The 19,378-nt window shown below is 36.3% G+C and overlaps 1 protein-coding gene across 1 annotated transcript in view; it reads left to right on the top strand.

Moving 5' to 3' along the window:
* The window catches only part of CNTN6 (contactin 6), a gene marked incomplete at both ends in the record, with an annotated part of 245,183 nt that extends 228,658 nt beyond the window's left edge, over positions 1–16,525 (top strand). The window contains 7 exon segments of the mRNA XM_081246253.1: positions 2,813–3,047; positions 3,159–3,274; positions 4,868–5,054; positions 14,524–14,636; positions 15,400–15,568; positions 16,426–16,500; positions 16,503–16,525. Of these exon segments, the coding sequence (XP_081102379.1) occupies positions 2,813–3,047; positions 3,159–3,274; positions 4,868–5,054; positions 14,524–14,636; positions 15,400–15,568; positions 16,426–16,500; positions 16,503–16,525 (918 nt within the window).
* Between the last annotated feature and the right edge of the window lie 2,853 nt (positions 16,526–19,378).

Raw genomic sequence — 19,378 nt, 5'->3', positions numbered from 1 at the left:
TGTAGAGTAAGAAATAAACACCCTAACTGTCCATTGATACACTTTTTACCTAGAGGGTCAGCCAGTAAAACTATTCAGCCTTGCAAGCTACATGGCCTCTTTCACAACTTTTCATCCCTGCCATTGCCATTCAAAAGCCATATATCATACAAATTAACATGTGTGACTGTGTTTCCAAAAACCTTTATTTTCAAAACCAGACTACAGGCCAGATTTGGTTCAAAGGCCATAGTTTGATGACTCTTGGTCTATACAAAAACTGTAGTTCTTACAGACACTGTGGTGGAGAATTATATTGTTAATCTTAATCAGCTTTAAGAGATTTCATTACCAGAGGAATTTTTGAATTTCTGTATTCTGCTGAATACTTTCTCTGTTTAAAGGAGAAAACTCTCTTTCTGGCCACCTCAAATAGCTATATATATTTCTCCATCATTTGGCTCTCAGCCCATATGAGAAGAATAAAAGGAAGGGCCTAAATAAGCCATTTTTCTCCTCTAAACTGAGCATGTTGGACTCAGATCTTTCTTGAGGGAACACCATGTGAAACATTCATTGCACTTCACTACCAAAAACAAAAGTCCTCCACTTTCTCCGATGAACTAAACATCTTGATTAAATCTAAGATCAGAGAAGCATCCAAAAATAAATCAAATTCTCTAGCAAGTAGCTTAAATTCTCATAAATCTCTTCCATACTACTCAAAGTTAACCATTTTAATTCTGAACTACCTGTGAAAGGGAAGTGTCAACACAAGGAAGCATTTTCTTTCCTAAGATTTCAGGACATGTAATTTTTCTTCTGCTTTTCACAGTCCGTATTCCTTAGACTGTTCCACATGGCAAGAAGCAGAGAGCAGCCAGGTCTTCTTGGTTAATGGGGATTTATTTTAAAGCTACGTGGGAAGCAATGAGGATGGGAAAAAGTCTCAGTAACCAAGCAGACAGGGCAAAAGAAGAACCGGAATATCATTCATCAGTGTTCTGAGAACCGTAGCCCTACCCTGCTGTCATCTGTTCTGGTAACCCAGCCCCAGTTCTAATAGTCCCTCCTGCTCGTCCTTCAGTTCTTCATATTTACTTTACTGACAGTTTTCTACTTGGCTAACGGCTAAATTTTATCTCTTCTCTGTATAATTTACAGCTTAGATTTTCTCCTAGCTTCCACTGCCTCAGTGTCCCTGCTACTGTATGTTTTCTACTTATTGCTTGCTCTAAGTATATCTATTATTACCCCAACACACCTATGTTTCATATTCAAATTCCATAAGGGAGAGGAATTAATTGGGTTTGCTAGTCACTATAGAATTCAGAGATTCTGATGGATAAATAAGTTGTGATACAAATATACAATGGAATACTACCCAACCATAAAAAAGAATAAAATAATGCCATTTGCAGCAACATGGATGAGATTATCATACTAAGTGAAGTAAGTCAGAAAGAGAGAGACAAATACCACATGATATCACTTATATGTGGAATCTAAAATATGGCACAAATGAACCTATCTACAAAACAGAAACAGACTCACAGACACACAGAGATCAGGCTTGTGGTTACCTGGGGGAAGGGGGTAGGGAGGGGGATGGATTGGGAATTGGGGGTTGGCAGATGCAAACTATTACATTTAAAATGGATAAACAATAAGGTCCTAGTGTATGGGGAACTGTATCCAATCTCCTGGGATAAACCACAATGGAAAAGAATATTTAAAAAAGAATGTATATATGTGTAAAAAAAAAAAAAAAGAATTCAGAGATTCCGTACCAGAACACCTCAAAGATTCTGACCAAGAGGGTGCCTTTTGTTCTGGTGCCCACTGCTGGATAACCAGATGTGGTCCAAGTCACAGGATAATGTGATATAATAAATGGATACCTTTGGTAAGGAAAACCTCAGGAATAAAGCTGTGTGCATGGGAGACTCAAGCATTATGCCCTATCAGGTATGCCTTTATTAGTCTACATGAAAATGTTCAGAAATAAAAAGCATCTTCCTTTAGAAAAACTAAATAAATTCTATCATTTTTAAATATAACTTTCTTATAAATAGCTGGAATATTTGTCTAAATTCGAGGACTAATTCATTTTCACTTCTTGATGTGATTATTTATAATGTTTTAATTATTTATAATGGGGAACTTGTATCTATTTTTGTTTTGTAATTTTAATAAATTTAAGTTTTAAATGACTCAAAGAATTTTGTCTCTTTGGGACTTAGCAAACTTTTTGTTGTTTGTTTATTAATGTTAAGAAAAGTGCACACTGATACTACGACTAATGAAGATGTATGTTTCAAAAAATACTGGATGGTCTCATATGTTTGTGTTTGAGTAATAGTCTATATGTTTTAAAGCAAATATTATTACACATTGATTATATTACCTGTATTTTACAAAAATTTGTTGAAAATGTGAAAGGAAAACATGGCTAGCCTTGAAATAGTTAACAAGTTAATTTTGTGCTGAGTTTAAAGTTTTATATCAAAATTATGTTTTAGCTTATAAAATCTTGTAATCTTATAAACCATTTTATTATTACAATTTAGGAATAATCAGGAAGGATATATAAACATGTAAAACCTGTTTTACATTTCCATTTAAATTTTTCATTTATTTATCTGAGTATCTTAACTTGGGATCATTTTTCTAATTGGCATTCCAAATAGAAGTATTTTTTTTCAATACTTAATTAAACAGGGTAAATATCCATGCTATCTCTACAAAAGATATGCCAAACAATCAATACACATTATAATAGCTGTACAATACATTTTTCTAAATACTCAGTGATTGATCACTTCTGCCCAAGTCAATTCCAGAAGAACTACAGAATGGAGAGGAATTTGGATACATCATCATGCTGCGGCCAGCTGGCTCAACAACATGGACCAAGGAAAGAGTACCATTTGTAGAATCGTCAAGGTTTGTTTACAGAAATGAAAGCATCACCCCCCTCTCTCCCTTTGAAGTCAAAGTGGGTGTATATAATAAGAAAGGAGAAGGAGCCCTGAGTACCACGTCCATTGTCTACTCTGGGGAAGATGGTAAGTTGTGGTCAGCACTGGAATGCTCCTCCTTGAGACTGTATGTATATTTTGCATTTGTTTTCATGAACAACTCTGCTGAAGATGGTTGTGTCTTTCTCTGGATGGTAGAACCTCAACTGGCCCCAAGGGGAACTTCTGTTCAAAGTTTTTCTGCTTCGGAAATGGAGGTTTCATGGAATGGTATTGCCTGGAATAGAAACACTGGAAGAGTTCTGGGCTATGAGGTAATCCACATTAATTTCACTTTCTACTATGAATATGCCAGCTAGCAATAGCTCTGTTCAACAGTCCCGTACTACTAACCTAGTTCTTAGTATATGATAGTATATGTCTAAAGCTATAGAGAGGAATTAATGGAGGGGATCTTTCCAGGTTATCTTAAGCAAGCAAAGTAACAAATGGTAGCATTTAAACAGTAATCAGGTGATTATCTTATTTAATTATCCAAATTGCAGTCATTTTTTTTTTTTTTTTTTGTTTTGCGGTACGTGGGCCTCTCACTGTTGTGGCCTCTCCCGGTGCAGAGCACAGGCTCTGGACGCGCAGGCTCAGTGGCCATAGCTCACAGGCCCAGCCGCTCCGCGGCATGTGGGATCCTCCCGGACCGGGGCACAAACCCGTGTCCCCTGCATCGGCAGGCGGACTCTCAACCACTGCGCCACCAGGGAAGCCCAGTCATGTTTGTTTTTTGGGGAGAAATAAACATTTAATCTTCAGTGATCTTAAACCATAGAAGAGTCTCACTGGGAAACCTGCTCTAAGAACTGGAGCATAACTTGAAAAAAGTTAGTCATCTCGGAAAAAGCAGTTAAGCGATAAGAAAAAGCCTACATTCTCCTAATCTGTCATTTATAGTCTGTCTAGAATGAAGCAAATCACTTTGAATTTATGGGCCTTCATTTTCACAAAGTTAAGGGATGAGACTTATTAATCACTTATTGTTCCTTTGACTTGTAAATCTAATGATTCACAAAATGAGTTACAAGGTTTACTTTATTTTGGAGTTAGAATAAAATTATGATTTTGCCTTGTACTGTTCTTTTTTTCTTTTCTTTTTATCTGAACCCTCTTGTCCAAACAGAAAGTTCTACTCATACGGTAACAGATAGACGCCTCTGCCACTCCAATTCTAGAATGCCTTACTTCTTATCTGAACCCTATTTATTTCTCAAAGCTCATCTCTAGTCTCCCCTGCTCTTTGAACCCTTCTCTGATCACTCCCTGATACTATCTTTCTTCAAATTCTTTTAGCATTTATTTCCATATCACTTTTTTGGGATGCATTCTCTGCCTTCTTTTTACATATGTACTCTAATATCTTAACTAGATTATAAGAAGTTCAAAGGCAGGCACTACGCTTTATTCTCTCTTGCCTTTTCCAATGTGCCTAAAACAGTGCTAATGCACAGGAAGGCCTCAGTAGTTGAATTATTAATTCATCTGTGATTTAAAAAACTCTCCAGGAAATGTCAATAGTAAAACATAATGTAAGTCTTTGATTGATAGTATGAATCTTATTTTTTTCTGACATATTGTATACCCTTTGTTAAAGCTGTCAACCTTTAGATATTTCATGAAATATTTTATTGTGGTAATCTAAAAAAACCTAGGTTCTCTAATTTCCATTGTGAATTTGTATTCTTTTTTTTATTTCTTCCCTATAAATTTTGGACTTTGATTACTTTGTTATTATTGTATAACCATTTTAATTGGAAAATATTCTCTCATTTATGTTTCTGACTTCTTCCCATATGCCACTGTGGTTGACAGTTGTTAGGAAACAATAAATTTTTTTGTTGTTTGCTTTTAATGATCAGGTCTTATACTGGACAGATGACTCCAAAGAATCCGTGATTGGTAAAATTAGGGTCAGTGGAAATGTCACAACCAAAAACATCACAGGGCTGAAAGCTAACACCGTCTACTTTGCTTCCGTGAGAGCTTACAACACTGCTGGGACAGGGCCCTCAAGCCCCCCAGTCAATGGGACCACCAAGAAGTCTCGTAAGTATATATCACATTGCAGGGACCAAGATTCACCTACAGTTGGAAACATTCCTTTGCTCAATGTCCATTTCATTCTTACCACCTCATCATTTTACTGATCACTTTATTTAGTCAAGTGGGTTTGTCCCTTAAATCTGGATAATTGTTGAAACTTTCTGGTAACAATCAAAATGAACTGTTCTGATCTTTTTGGAATTGCAAAAGAGAAAATATTTTCAGTATAAATGAAAGACAGAGAATATAATGGCTCCAATGCCCTCTTCCAACTTGAGTTCATAACCTGACCTCCCATCCTTGGAATGTTAAGTGGTTACTTAATCTTTCAGTCTCAAGATCCTCATCTGTAAAATGAAGGAAAAATAGTACCTATTTTCTCACTGGGTTTTGTTCAAGATTAAAAGTGATAATTAATAGGAAGTGTCCAGTACATACTTTAGTAAATGCTTAGTCAATGATTTTTTGTTTGTTTTTGTTGGTTTGGTTTACCATTTGAGTCTTGATGTGATCCTTGCACTGTCAGATACCTAGATCTTTCCTTCTATGATATTTTATCACTGCAAATTACTTGGTAGCCCCTGAAATCCAAGAATTAACTTTTGTGCTTCTTTTTATCTCCCTTAACAATAAGCTAAATATCTTTCACACAGACAGGACCTACTAAATAAAGGATGAAGAGTTGATTGTTGCTGCATTTGTCCTGTGAGTGAGTCTGGTATTGCACAAATATTCCATAATATGAAGCAAAGTAGTAAATAGCAAACTGATCAGATGTGACTTAGTAAGAGCTGCAATTTGTAATTTTTTATAATTGTATAATATTTACATATTTCTTGTATATTGTAGATGAACATAAATTGTGTTAACAGGCTTTTTAAAACACATTCTTTGGTCTCTAAATCCCAGTGAAAAAGAGTAACAAATCTAGTTGCTGAATTCTGAGAAAGACTAAGACATGAATTCACTGCTACTAACCGACAGGAAAAAATAGAGCTTGTCTTTAAATACTGCATTCGTTTTTTCCTGTGTATTGGGAAAGAATAGGTGGTTTAAAAAAGTTTGAAAATCAAGTGATACAAAGTTTTTTTTCTATATACATACTTTTCATGTCCAAAAAGAACTTAGGGATCATCTCAGTTAATAGGTCTTTGATTACAGAGTGCATTATCCACTTGTATTCATATCACCAGCCAGTAGCCAGAGATTTGTGTTCTAATTCTGGGTATGTCAGCGACTCATGACCTGATACAGGACAAGACATTCCATTTTTCTGCCTTAATTTTCTTAACTGTCAAATGGAAATTTTCTCTGCCCTCACTATTTTCTCAAATTATTAATGAGACACAAACGAGGTTCTGATTATAGGAGCACATTGGAAAATACAAAGTACTGTGGAACTGCTAAGCAGGAAACAGATGAACAAAAACTCTCTAGTGCCAGTCCATTTTAAGGGAAGAGTACATGTGGATCAAAAACTCTTAAACCAGCTCTCCTTCAATCCCCTAGTTTGATAAAGATGACGTCATGAGTGATCTTCTAGAACTGACTAGCTAGAGACATGGTTCTATTCCTCTTCCTGTTTTACTCCATTTTGACTAAGTTGATGAAGTCATTGCCATATACCTGTATGAACGATTTGCTTCCATGGTCCTTCTGGAGTCTAGCCTCTCTCAGTTAATCTGAAAATCTGACTGAAATCTCCAATCAATCAGTGGTTTTAAATTTGCCCAGACATTTCCTTCTAGCTGATTGAGAGATGCCAAACTCACAGAAACTCTTGTATGTAATTTAGTTTCTATCTCAGGCAAAATCAAGGGTGATTAGAAATGCGTAAAGATAGTATCAAAAAAACCTCACAGATCTGACAGATCTGTGACAAACTGACAGACATTTTAGTGTAGTTGTTGATGTAACACTCAAGCTGACTCATATTACATGCGATTCCATTAACCAGTTTAAGGTGGGCTGAGACCTGAACAATAAACTTAATTATCAAAAAGATATAGAGATATAGATATATGCATGATATACATAGGAGACCATGTATATACATCTATATATACACACACACATATACAATTGTCCTTCAGTAGCCTAGAGGGATTGGTTCCAGGAACATCCACAGATGCCCAAGTCCCTTATGTAAAACGGCACAGGGTTTGCATACACCCTACATACATCCTCCATATAATTTAAATCATCTCTAGATTACTTATCATACCTAAAACAATAAATGTTATGTAACTAGTTGCAAATACAATGTAAATGCTATGTAAATAGTTGTTAGCAAATTCAAGTTTTTGGAACTTTCTGGAATTTTTTTCAAATATTTTCAGTCCTAACTTGGTTGAATCTGCCAGTGTGGAACCCAGAGATACGCAGATACAGAGGGACACCTGTAAAAACATACATACATACATATATACATATAACCTTACAAATAATTTTTTTCCATTAACTTGAATTTGCTAGTTTGATTTTCCATGCAACCTAAATTAACCATGTGATAGTTTGTGCTAACCTACTCTATGTGTTTAAGCAGAAAACTTGTTTTAGACAGAGTAGCATCAGGTTTGCTCAGTTGACCCACTTGGTCCTACAAATGGGCTTGACTGAAATTTGGATTAAATGCCAAGAACATTGTTGGTGGTTTGTCTGAGTGTTCACATGAGATCAGCCTTATCAAAGAGTAGGAGACATATCCTTTGAAAACACTTTAATTAACAGGGAGTAATTTTATCAAGATACAGTGCTAGAATGTATCTGCTGAGAGAAGAGTGAGATGAGAGTCAAGTATAAAGTGAAGTTTAGTGTTTCTTTAGCATCCGCCTTCTTTTTTGATTCAATCAAACACACAAAAACCCTTGTAATTCCTAATCTCTTTCATGAAAACCTTGTTTCAATATTTCTTAAATTTGGCTCTCACCAGCCTGTGTGCATCAGCATTTTTTAAAAAATATCCAACAAGGACTTGAGAATAAGGTTCTACAAGACTCTATCTCGTATTTGGATACCAATAAAACCTCTAATTTTATTCTTTCAACATTTTTTATCACTAACATTATGAAAATAGAATAGAAACTACTTTAGTCTCCTATTGTTGCTATTCAAATTACCACAACTTAGTGGTTTAAAACAATATAAATTTGTTCTCATACACTTCTAGAGGTCAAAAGTCAGAAATGAGTTTCACTGGCTGGAAAACAAGATATGGGCAAGGGCTGTGTTCCTTTTGGAACCTCTAGAAGAGCATTTGTTTCCGTGCATTTTCTGTCTTTTAGAGAGCCTTCTCCCCTTGGCTTGTGGCCCCTGCCTCTATCTTCAATACCAGCCTCATGGTATCCTCAAGTCTTCCTCTGACTCTGACTTCCTCTTCTATCTTCACATATCCTCTGACTCTGGCTCTCTTGCCTCCTTTTTTCCTTCATCAGCATCCTTGTAATTACACTGAACCCACCCAGAGAATCCAGGATTATTTATCCACGTCAAGATCCTTAACATAATCACATGTGCAACAAGTAACATATCCACAGGTTTTGGGGATTAGAATCTGGACATGTTTGGGAGGCCCTTATTCTGCCTATGACAGTTACAAAATACTGAGCACTCATGTCCCAAGCCCAGCGTTAATGTTCTACATACTTATCTCAATTATTACAACATATCAAGGAGTATGTTACTTTAATTCCTAGATACAAGAAAACAGGGCTTCCCTGGTGGCGGAGTGGTTGGGAGTCCGCCTGCCGATGCAGGGGACGCGGGTTCATGCCCTGGTCTGGGAGGATCTCACATGTCGAGGAGCGGCTGGGCCCGTGAGCCGTGGCCTCTGGGCCTGCGCGTCCGGAGCCTGTGTCCGCAACAGGAGAGGCCACGACGGTGAGAGGCCCGCGTACCGCCAAAAAAAAAAAAAAAAGGTTCTGCTGTGGCATCTGTTGGACTGGCATACTATGAACATGGACTCTCTGAATCTCTGGATCCCATGGACATTGTACTAGTTTGCAGTCTTCATCTCTAACCATCTAAATAGTCTCTCTCCCTACAGACTCTCAAATCTTCAGTCCAGACCTCAAACTGGCTTGAGATTTTTATCCCTAAAATGGAATCATACTCTCTTCTAATTCCAAAATTTCACTGTCTCCTCTATTCCAGAGAACAAAGAGTAGAGAAAGGTGTACAAGATCTTTCACAGTCTATCCCCAAATTTCTTTTCATCCCATTCCTCATCTAGCCCTCGCAGCACCAGACTTACTGATCTTCTAAAGTTTAACATTCACTTATCTAATTTCACGCATTCTCCCAGTTTGTAGTGGTCCCACCATGCCTATAAACAGACAAATATCTTTTCTACTGATCTATAAATTTCCCTTTTAATATATTTGCGTTTTAATGGGTGATTCTATAACTTTGGCCCATTGTGTAATATTATTGGAAATAGCTAGAAAAGAACTTCAGAGTGAAATAAAGTTGGGTATGAATCCCAGCCCAGCCATGAACTGTGTGGTAAGTCTAATTATTTAATAACTCAGAACCCATTTTCTCAACTGAAAAACAGAGATGACTGTACTTTCTTCTAGAGTTTGCTCTGAGAACTAAAGGATATAATAGACACCAAGGTGACCCAGAGGCAGCCATATAGTGAGAGCTCAGTGTGTAGTAACATATATTATTATATTTCTTCTTTAAAGGTGATTTTATTTTCTTTGCATTTCTTAAAGTAGGAAAGCCCATCTACTTTCTACTTTCTTTCTTTTCATAAATTTGTTGCAGAAATTTTCTTCAAGGGTGAAGGAAGGACAGGCAAAGCAAAGATGAGAAATGGCTTTAATGAAACATTGAAGATAGCTCTGATTCTAAGTGCTATCCCTGGATCTAACTTTGATTTTCCATGTCCTTGAGATGACACCAACATTACCTCTGAATAGTGGTGACAGCAAAAAATTCTGCACCCATCACACATTCATACTGTCACTGTCTAGATTTTCCATTTGATATTTGATCATCCATTGTAAATTCTGAGAAAGCAAAGCTCACATTTACCAAAATCTCTGCCTATTCTGATTGGGTACGCTAAACAGAAGACAGAGCCTTTTTTTTTGAAACATGATGAATTAGTTAATCACTCAAGAAAATAGTGCCTGCCATGAGCCATGCACAGGGTTCAGTGCCTAATGGAGATTAAAACAGGAATGATACCTGCCTTTGGGCAATTGCTATTTTAGTGGGGAGGCAACTTAAAACAAGAAAAAAAATGAAATGAAATAATCAAAAATTATGGAAAGTAATATGAAGAAAATAAGAGGCTGAGATATACATAAGGAACACCTATATGGGGAGGGCTACATATTTTGATATGACGTAAAAGATAAAAAGGAGCTAGTGGACAAAGAGACCTCCAAACAGAAGGAACAGCATATGCAAAGCTTCTGAAGTCTTTGTTATTATTGTTGCTGGTGATGTTGATAGCCTTACAGGTTTTTTTGAAGTAAATATCAGTGGTTTAACATTAAGTATTGTAGCTTACTAAAAATTATATCTTTCCAAAAGACAACTGAGGAGCACTGCAAGTACAAATATATTGTGATCCCCACAGACTTCGCTTAAATGGAATTTAGGTTTACAACCAAAGGGAGAAAAATATTTACATCAATTCCAAGAGGAAAAAGCACTGCTTATGTAGACAGAAGTATTCAGAGCCAGTAACAGAAAGTGTTTGCAAATTTTGGTTCAATTTGGCCCCGGACGTCGACTGACTAGCACTCTGTACTGGATTTTTCTTGCTGTAAATAATGCAATCAATCCATATTTAGACATAAAGGAAGCATTAAGCTTTTATTTCATCTTGCACTTATGTTCTTTCTCTCTTTCCCAAATGTCAACCCCATGCTGTTACTTAGAAGTGTAACATAAGAAGTTGTTTTTGAATTGAATTCACAGTGTGAATTACAGTGGAATATAAATGCCATCTACAGAAAAATTGATCACAGGGAAGCCATTAGAGCTGCAGAGGGCTAGTTTAATGTTGCTCTGTCATTTGATTAATAGAAAATTATTTAGTCTTTGGAAATTGCCTGCAAAATTCTTCCAGTAAACTAGAAAAGTACTTGTTTGTTGAGTAGGTACTTGGTACTTGTACCAAGTAGGTACAAACATCCATGGCATGTGTTTTACATTGTCCACATGACAGTGTTTTGTTTTTCCTAGGTAATACAAATTTCAATTTCATCATAGATATTTGCAATCCAGTTTAAGCAAATACATCAAATTCATGAAACCAGAGCTGTTAAAGGCGTTCTTAATAAGATGAAGGCCTTTTGAAGCACATTTTAGAAACTTAAAAAAAAAATACTAGACACAAGGCATTGGCATTGGAGTCACGCTCATGGACAAAGATATGAAAAGCTACAGACTATGAGAACTTCCCAGAAAATTAGCTGAGACTTCACCACTTTATCTGCCTTTCAAAAAGCACATAAAGAACCCAAGTAAGAGCAAAATTATTAAGGGAAAATCTTGAGTATACCTTAATTATATTTAAGAAGTGAATCTTTTGCAAACTTTGGAATTCTGTTATTAGTAGCAAACCACATTGAACACAACGGAAAAACTGATTATGTCATAATGCCACAGTGAAGAACTGCTACTCCCACGAAGAGAATTAACAGTTACTGAGCTATTTAGTTTGCACCACTAACCAAGATAGCAATATTTCCTATTTTATTTCATGGAAGCTAAAACTCTTATAACTAGAATATTTTAGTCTCATTCCAAAGATTGGAAAACCAGGCCTCTTGGAAGAGACTGGATACAGATTCAGGTCTCTCTGACTTCAAAGCCCAACTCTTCACACATCCCAGATAGCATGAGAGGTAAAGCATTCCAAATAATCCACACGACTGGCCATTCATACCGTGAGTTCATTCCTGACAGAATGTTTCTCATTTTATGTCCATGGAAAGCCTTACTTCTGCTTTGGTAGATGCGGAAATAAATGCAAATGTTCCAGTATCAGAGACACAATCACTACCATATAGTTAGGAGAAGTCAGTTCTTCTGTCTCTCAGTCTGGCACTTCATCAATGGATTCATAGTGTTAAAAGTAGTACTTTTTATCTAAACATGCAAACAAACAGAAAGGGCACAGCAATAGATGAAACCTTCAGAATTCATCACTGCCAGTGACATCAAAGGATTGAATTTATATTTTTGTTGAATTGATTGTATGATGTTGTTAATGTTAGCACTTTGTTTTAAAGAACAAAGTAAAAGAAATGAGTCACAAGAGTATATTAGATATTAAAACTGTGGTATCTTATGAGAATTTTTATATTATCTCTTTTATAGCTGAGAAAGAAAAGGCACTTTGGGATAAGTTGAGGGAAAATAGTTACAAAACTATAATCATTGCCATCAGTCCTTCATAAATAAACATATTGACAATCATTCACTGAGTTCTTACCAAGCGCAAAACTCTGTCTTTTTATTATGACTGGGTTTATATTGCCAAGAAATGTACTAGGGCATGGTTGATCCAATTGGCATGTTCGTCTTATAAATTCAGGTGGATTGTTATAGGTTTGGCCATGTCAATTGGCCTTGATTATAGGACAGCATAATGAATGGACTGGCCACACTGTGTCACCTATGGATCTTCCCACAGCCCAGTACATAATTAATATGACCCAAGAAAATCACACAGGACGCCAAGTAGTTTTTCTTTAGCCATCTATTACACAGTCATTTATTCAACATATATGAAATATATGCCTCCTCCTACGTGCCAAGCACCATGCTAGATGATGGAATACAGAGTTGAACAAGGCATATGTCCTCAGTAAATTTAAATAAACACAGAGCACGAACAGCTATAATTCAATGTGATAAATTCATAATAAAATATGAACTGAGTCCCATGAGAGCATAGGGGAAACATTTATCTCTCCACTACATCCCAAATGAGGTGTAAGTGACTGGGTGAATGATATCCCAGGGCTTGGCGAAGGCAAGTAGATGTATCATAATGCAATGTTGGACACCCTGTGATTCTTCCAGTGGCACATAAGACATTAAATAGCAGTTGAGTCAAAACTCCAAAAGAAATCATTTCTATTTCCATCAGCGTTATAATGAGTTAAATATTATGCTCATTCAGCCTCACAAATTCAAATAAGGTGCCAAAAACATCTTGATGGGTAGTTTAATCTTTGCCTCTGCCATCCAGCTGAATTATTTTTAATGTCTCCAGTTTCTTAAATCTCAAAAATAATCATGTGGACTCAAATCTTTGAGAAGCAGTGTGCTGCCATGGAGAAAAACTAGATTAAAAATCAAGAGACCAGGATTCTGACTGGGATCAGCCACTCATTAGCTGCATGCTTTTGAAGATGTAGATTTCCAACCTGGACTCTAGTTTGCTTGCATGTAAAATTTTTCAGTTGGACAAGATCCATTAATTTAGAAGGCTGATTCTAAATACGTCTTCCCTTACTTCTCACTACCTTTCTCCCAGAAAACATTAATTTCAGAGAACTAAAAGCACAGTTTGGATTTAGAGTGACACCTTTTGGGATGATCATCCAGTTTGTAATTTTCCCTCTTCAGGGTTCCTACCAGCTCTATCTATATTAAGTGACATGTATCTTTCTCACTGTCTAGCCACAATTGATTGGGCTAAGATAGAATATGGCCAAATTAAGCCAATCATCAGCTTTCACTTGGAAATTCTAGCTTGGACTATCTCTGAACAGAGGAAATTTCAAACCTCAGGTGTAGGTGAGCAGCCATGATTTCTGCCACACACACTGAGAAGAACAAAGAGATGGTCTATGGCAAGATGAGCATGTAGCAAAAACTACCGTGAGAGGTACAGAGAGGAACTTCTTGGCTTTTGGACATTTTTTGTACCTTCTGAGGCTCTGCTGCATTCTACCATGAATTCTAAGACAGACCCCTATATCCTTCACAGTATATTCCTAATATTTTGTTTTAAAACACCTTGAGTTGGTTGTATTACTTACAGTGAAAGTCCTAACTAGTACACGATTATTAAGTAAAGGACTACTAGGAATGAATACCTTTGTGTTGATATATGTAAAAAGTTTGCTGCCTGAGTTTGTCTGAGATGCTTATTGATTGATGGACAAATTAAACACTAGATAAAGGAGCCCTCCCTCTATTCATATATAGTAAAGTAAACAAATTCAACAGCAGTGATTAATAGATTAATACTGGACATCCAGCACGCCATTATTAATTCATAAGTTTGTCACAGAGATATTTCCAAATGACCGGAATTTGAATGAATTTGCTTATTCTGATTAGAATTAATATGATATTTCAAAAGACACTGAAAACATTTTAGCTCCTTCTATGCTAATTATACACGATTTATTTTCCCTTTTCATGTCGAAGGGTCATACAGTAACCATGAGCTAATTTACATTCATTTGGATCTTTGATTATCTTTTTAAAGCTCCAAGCCAACCACCAGCTAACATCGCCTGGAAGCTGACAAACTCTAAATTATGCCTAAATTGGGAGCATGTAAAAACCATGGAAAATGAGTCTGAAGTATTGGGCTACAAGGTGAGTATTCTGTTTTTCTTTTAACCATATCAATTAACTTACTAAGGAAACAGAAATGTCAGAACCAAATAAGAAACAAATTTTATGCACATGGAAATATAGGAATCTTTTTTTCCCAATGTTCTGAAAATACTTGGCATTGCTGCTTTTAAATTCTTCATGGAAAATTTTATATTGTGAGGTCAGAATGTGTCATGGAGCATTAAGAAATAAAACTTTATAGTATGCAACATTCTTTTTTCAAGTGACTCCCTTTGCCATCAAAAAATGATGGTGTATGTAGATAGTAACTGTGAGATGAATATGAGGTCAAAAAGTATATTCAAATAGAATTTCTAGAACTTAGGCTACAGTAGGATATCATCTTTTAACAACATAAAAGGACTCCGCCAAGAGTATAGTCAAACACCCAGAGCAAACCATTTCCATCAGTGGTAATGAACATCCTCTCCTAGCAAATGCATATAGTATTCAGACAACTGAAATGGGTCCAAACTAACCAGTAACTTTTCACGGCAAGCTCCAAAGATAATGGCCTCAAGCTATTTAATTAATAGAGATAAATCTATTCTCATTTCAGAAGCACTGGCCAAAAAGGAAATCTTTCTCTTAACAACTAAATTTAAAGAAAAGGCACAGACCAGATATTTCCATCCAAGGATTACAGCATGTATAATGCTCGCAGTGTTATAGTGTTCCATAAGAGTTTCTGAACCTTAGATAAGCAACATGTCCATTTAACTTGATTCACCATTTTATTCAGATTCTGTACCGGCAAAACAGACAGAGTAAAACTCATATTTTGGAAACAAACAACACATCTGCTGAGCTTCTGGTTCCATTTGAAGAGGATTACTTGATTGAAATAAGAACAGTTAGTGATGGTGGGGATGGAAGCAGCAGTGAGGAAATTAGGATTCCAAAAATGTCAAGTAAGTTGAATCACCATTCCTATTGTAGATTTTGAATCCAGACAGATGCCAGCATGAAATCTGGGCTCTATGAATCTTTCCCATTCTTGTTTAAATGTTGGGTGAAAAAATAAAAGGTCTATGGTTCCATTTTTCAATTGTGAGCAAGAGGTGATAAGTCAACTTTCTTTAATACCTCAGATTTACAACGTGCTTATATATCACAAACAGTTTTATATTTCCTCATTTGAATCTAAAAAAAAAACAAACCCTCACAACTGTGTGTCATTGGTATATGCTTCATTCTATTGGCACAAAAATGAGAAAGTTTTTCCATGGGTACTTACTTGGAGGCTTCTGAGAGCAAGGATAGCAAAAATGAAGCACATGTACATAACAACTCTCTTCCCATCTTCATGGCGGACATCACTAATCGATTATGACATTCATACTGAGCTGAGTCAGCACTTTCAAATCCTCTCAATATGATGTCCTAAGCAGGTAACACCAATCAGTCATATTTAGCATGTAATAATAATTTATTATTTCTGCTTTAGAAGAATCGCTCACGCATCTACCTGAAGCTGTGACTGAGTATAAGTCATCAGCCGCCACGTTAGCCAATCCTACTCTGCCCTGTAGTCAGACTTGGCCAATTTTAGGCATTTTTCTTTTTTACTTTTATATTTAAAACAGATATCCTAAGACAGAGAGTTAAATACACTTCCTAAAATTAAATCCAATATAAGTGAAACAAGGGTACTAAAATGTGTTATTAAAAGAGAAATAACAGTATGCATTTTAGTTCATGAAGAATTAATCTAACAAGTAATTTTACTTTTTCTCAAGACATTTTGTTTCATTTTTATATTTTGCAGGTTTGAGTTCCAGAGGAGTTTCAGTCATAGAACCTAGCATCCATTTCCTGTCAATTGTCATCATGATTTTTTACTGTTTGGTATTCAGCCTCTTATATGATGAAGAAAACAATAAATCTTTGAGTTTTTTTGAAAGCAAATCATTCTGTAAATAAGCTCTCCAGCCCCTGTTACAAGATACATTCTTAAAACTGACTTGTTTGGAAAGAAAAAATGTATATTATGAAAATCTTGTAAATATCTATGGTACATTAATAAAACATTTTAAACACTTTGGAATTTTAAAGTCCACACATGATTACACACATTCAGAAGGTGCCAAATTAATGCATGGAGTTGTCACTACTGTGGCTTTTAAGTGACTTAAATGGAGAGTATAAATAATTCTCTTGATGATGATGGTCAATATGAAAGAAATTGTAGTTTCCATAGCTAAGATGTCCATTTTTTATATGCTCCAGGCAATTTAATTCAGTAAATTAAGATTTCACCCTAGTTGGAAATAAAATAAAATCATTTGTTTATCCTCAGGGTTCTTTAAAAATGTAAGCTATTGTAAAGCATGCTGCGTTTTATCTCTGAATCAAGTTGGGACAAGAAATATTTGTACCCAGTAATATATCCATGTACTTGATGTTCTTCTCAACTCACTTTTCTATCAGTTCGGTAATAAAAATGGCAAAAAAAGTGCTTTCTGGCAAAGAAAAAGAAAAGAAGGGAAAAAGGAACCAGCGAAAACATCTAATGAATCTTGTATACAGTAAGCCATTTCTTAGAGCAAAGTTTAACTTTAAAATCAATTCTGAATTCTCCCAAGGAAGAGGTTTCATGAACAATTCTCAGGTAATTATTACAAAGTGTTAGCAATGTGTGTGGCCTTTATTTTTGTACGACAAATAAATCTGGGAACGGAATTACTTCACAAAGTTTTTTTTGACATTTTGGTCAAAAAAAAATCTTTTTGCCAATCTTCTCTGCAACTATTAAAAATAATTCTATACCATCCAAGGCTTAGAAAGATTTTTGTGGGTTGACTCTTCTCTACGATGTACCTGATAAAGTCAGCAGTCTCACTTCTTGGGACTGCACAGTCTGGACAAAGCAGCCTGGGAAGAGGAAAGGTTAATGAGGGAGCCCATGCCCTTCTAAGTAATCATCTATCCTTCACAAACAGGCTTGAGGGGGTTGTCCTGCTGTCAGCCTGCTCTAGCTCCCAGCCAATCAGGTTTGATGTCCTGCGAAGCTGGGAGTGAGGAATGGTCACACTAGTATTGCCTTCTTTTTTTTTTTTTTTTTTTGCGGTACGCGGGCCTCTCACTGCTGTGGCCTCTCCCGTTGCGGAGCACAGGCTTCAGACACGCAGGCTCAGCGGCCACGGCTCACGGGCCCAGCCGCTCCGCGGCATGTGGGATCTTCCCGGACCGGGGCACGAACCCACGTCCCCTGCATCAGCAGGCGGACTCTCAACCACTGCGCCACCAGGGAAGCCCTAGTATTGCCTTCTTAACATGGCGCAACCTCTTAATTAAATTATGCTGAAAATATTTGAACTCTCCTCCCAACTCTCAAATCACACAATCCTCCAACCTGGATTTTGTCATTTTCACTTCTAAAATATTTTAGAGCTGTTTAAAATACTCGACATAGTCAACAGCAGATGGACAATGACTTTCCATAGTTCAGAACTTGCTCCTTGCTGAAGAGTGTGTCAAGCACGCAGTACAAATCAATGACCCTTATTTATCCGTGCACATTAAGATCTGACTGTGCTTTGATGGAGCAAAATAAACAAACAACAGAAAATACTGTTTGGCACACTCACATTAACAGCTGCCTGAACAACACATATTTGTATTGATCAGATATACCTGTGTTGGCACATGGTCTTAATGGTTTTCTCATATTGTTAAGAGACAAGATTTGTGTCCTGGTTCCCAAAGTGGAGATTGAGCATGAAATATACTATGAGATTTTTGTTTCTTCCATTAAGAGAATTAGATACATAGTCCTTTGAGTAAGAATCCAAAAGGTAAGTCAATTCTTATCAACAACACATTTATTTGCAGGTGTGTTTTAATTGATAATCACCAGAGTATTAAATGTCTATATTATTCAATATCTAATATATTATTTATATTTTCACCCATCCATGCTAAATTTTTCAGAATATAATTTGGCATTAATATTAAAAAGTGTGAGATTTAACTCTCAATTGATTTGAATCTCTACTCTTAGTGAGGCCTTGGGCACATCTTTTAACGTCCCCATGTCACTTTTATGAGCATTAAAGGACATAATGTACACAAGTATTGAGCATGTTGCAAGCAACTCTGTAAGCTGTCAACAGAGCTGCTGTCATCTGCTGCTATGAACTAAACCCCTAATGAAATAAGTTACTTAAGTGTTCAATAGACTATGAAAACATATTCAACCTGTATTTATATCAAATTCCAAAACAGCTTCAAGAAAAATGAGTAGTCCACCTACTCAACACTAAATGGCACTAAAGAATGGAACCAATCGTGGTTCCACCAATGCATTTCAGGAAAATATTCTTTGTGATGTATACACTCCTTTGACATTTAGGAAGGATTGCCAGTGAATCCCTTTATTGATTGAGTATACTGCTGTTATATACTGTTATTAACATGATAACTCATTTCCATACTTCTTACAGGAAAAGGAAAAAAAAAGTGACTGTACCTGGAAATTGCCAGAAAATGAAAGTGAATAAGAGTTAGGACACTTGACACAGCGGAAATATAACACCGTAAAGCTATGGGCTGCCCAGATAATGTTAACTTCAAATTCAACTCCATTTTCTTTCTTCTCTTACTATTCACATTATAATCCTTCCAGGTCAGTGTCCCTTTTCTGACTATACACCAGAAGACGGCTTATAGAAGGGCACACCTGCTCTCTAGAACACCAAATGCAAACAGTGAGATATGAC

This window comes from Mesoplodon bidens (assembly GCF_964165515.1).
Source record: "Mesoplodon bidens genome assembly, chromosome: 10".
In the NCBI taxonomy this organism is placed as follows: Eukaryota; Metazoa; Chordata; class Mammalia; order Artiodactyla; family Ziphiidae; genus Mesoplodon; species Mesoplodon bidens.
This window is presented reverse-complemented; position numbering and strand designations above follow the sequence as displayed.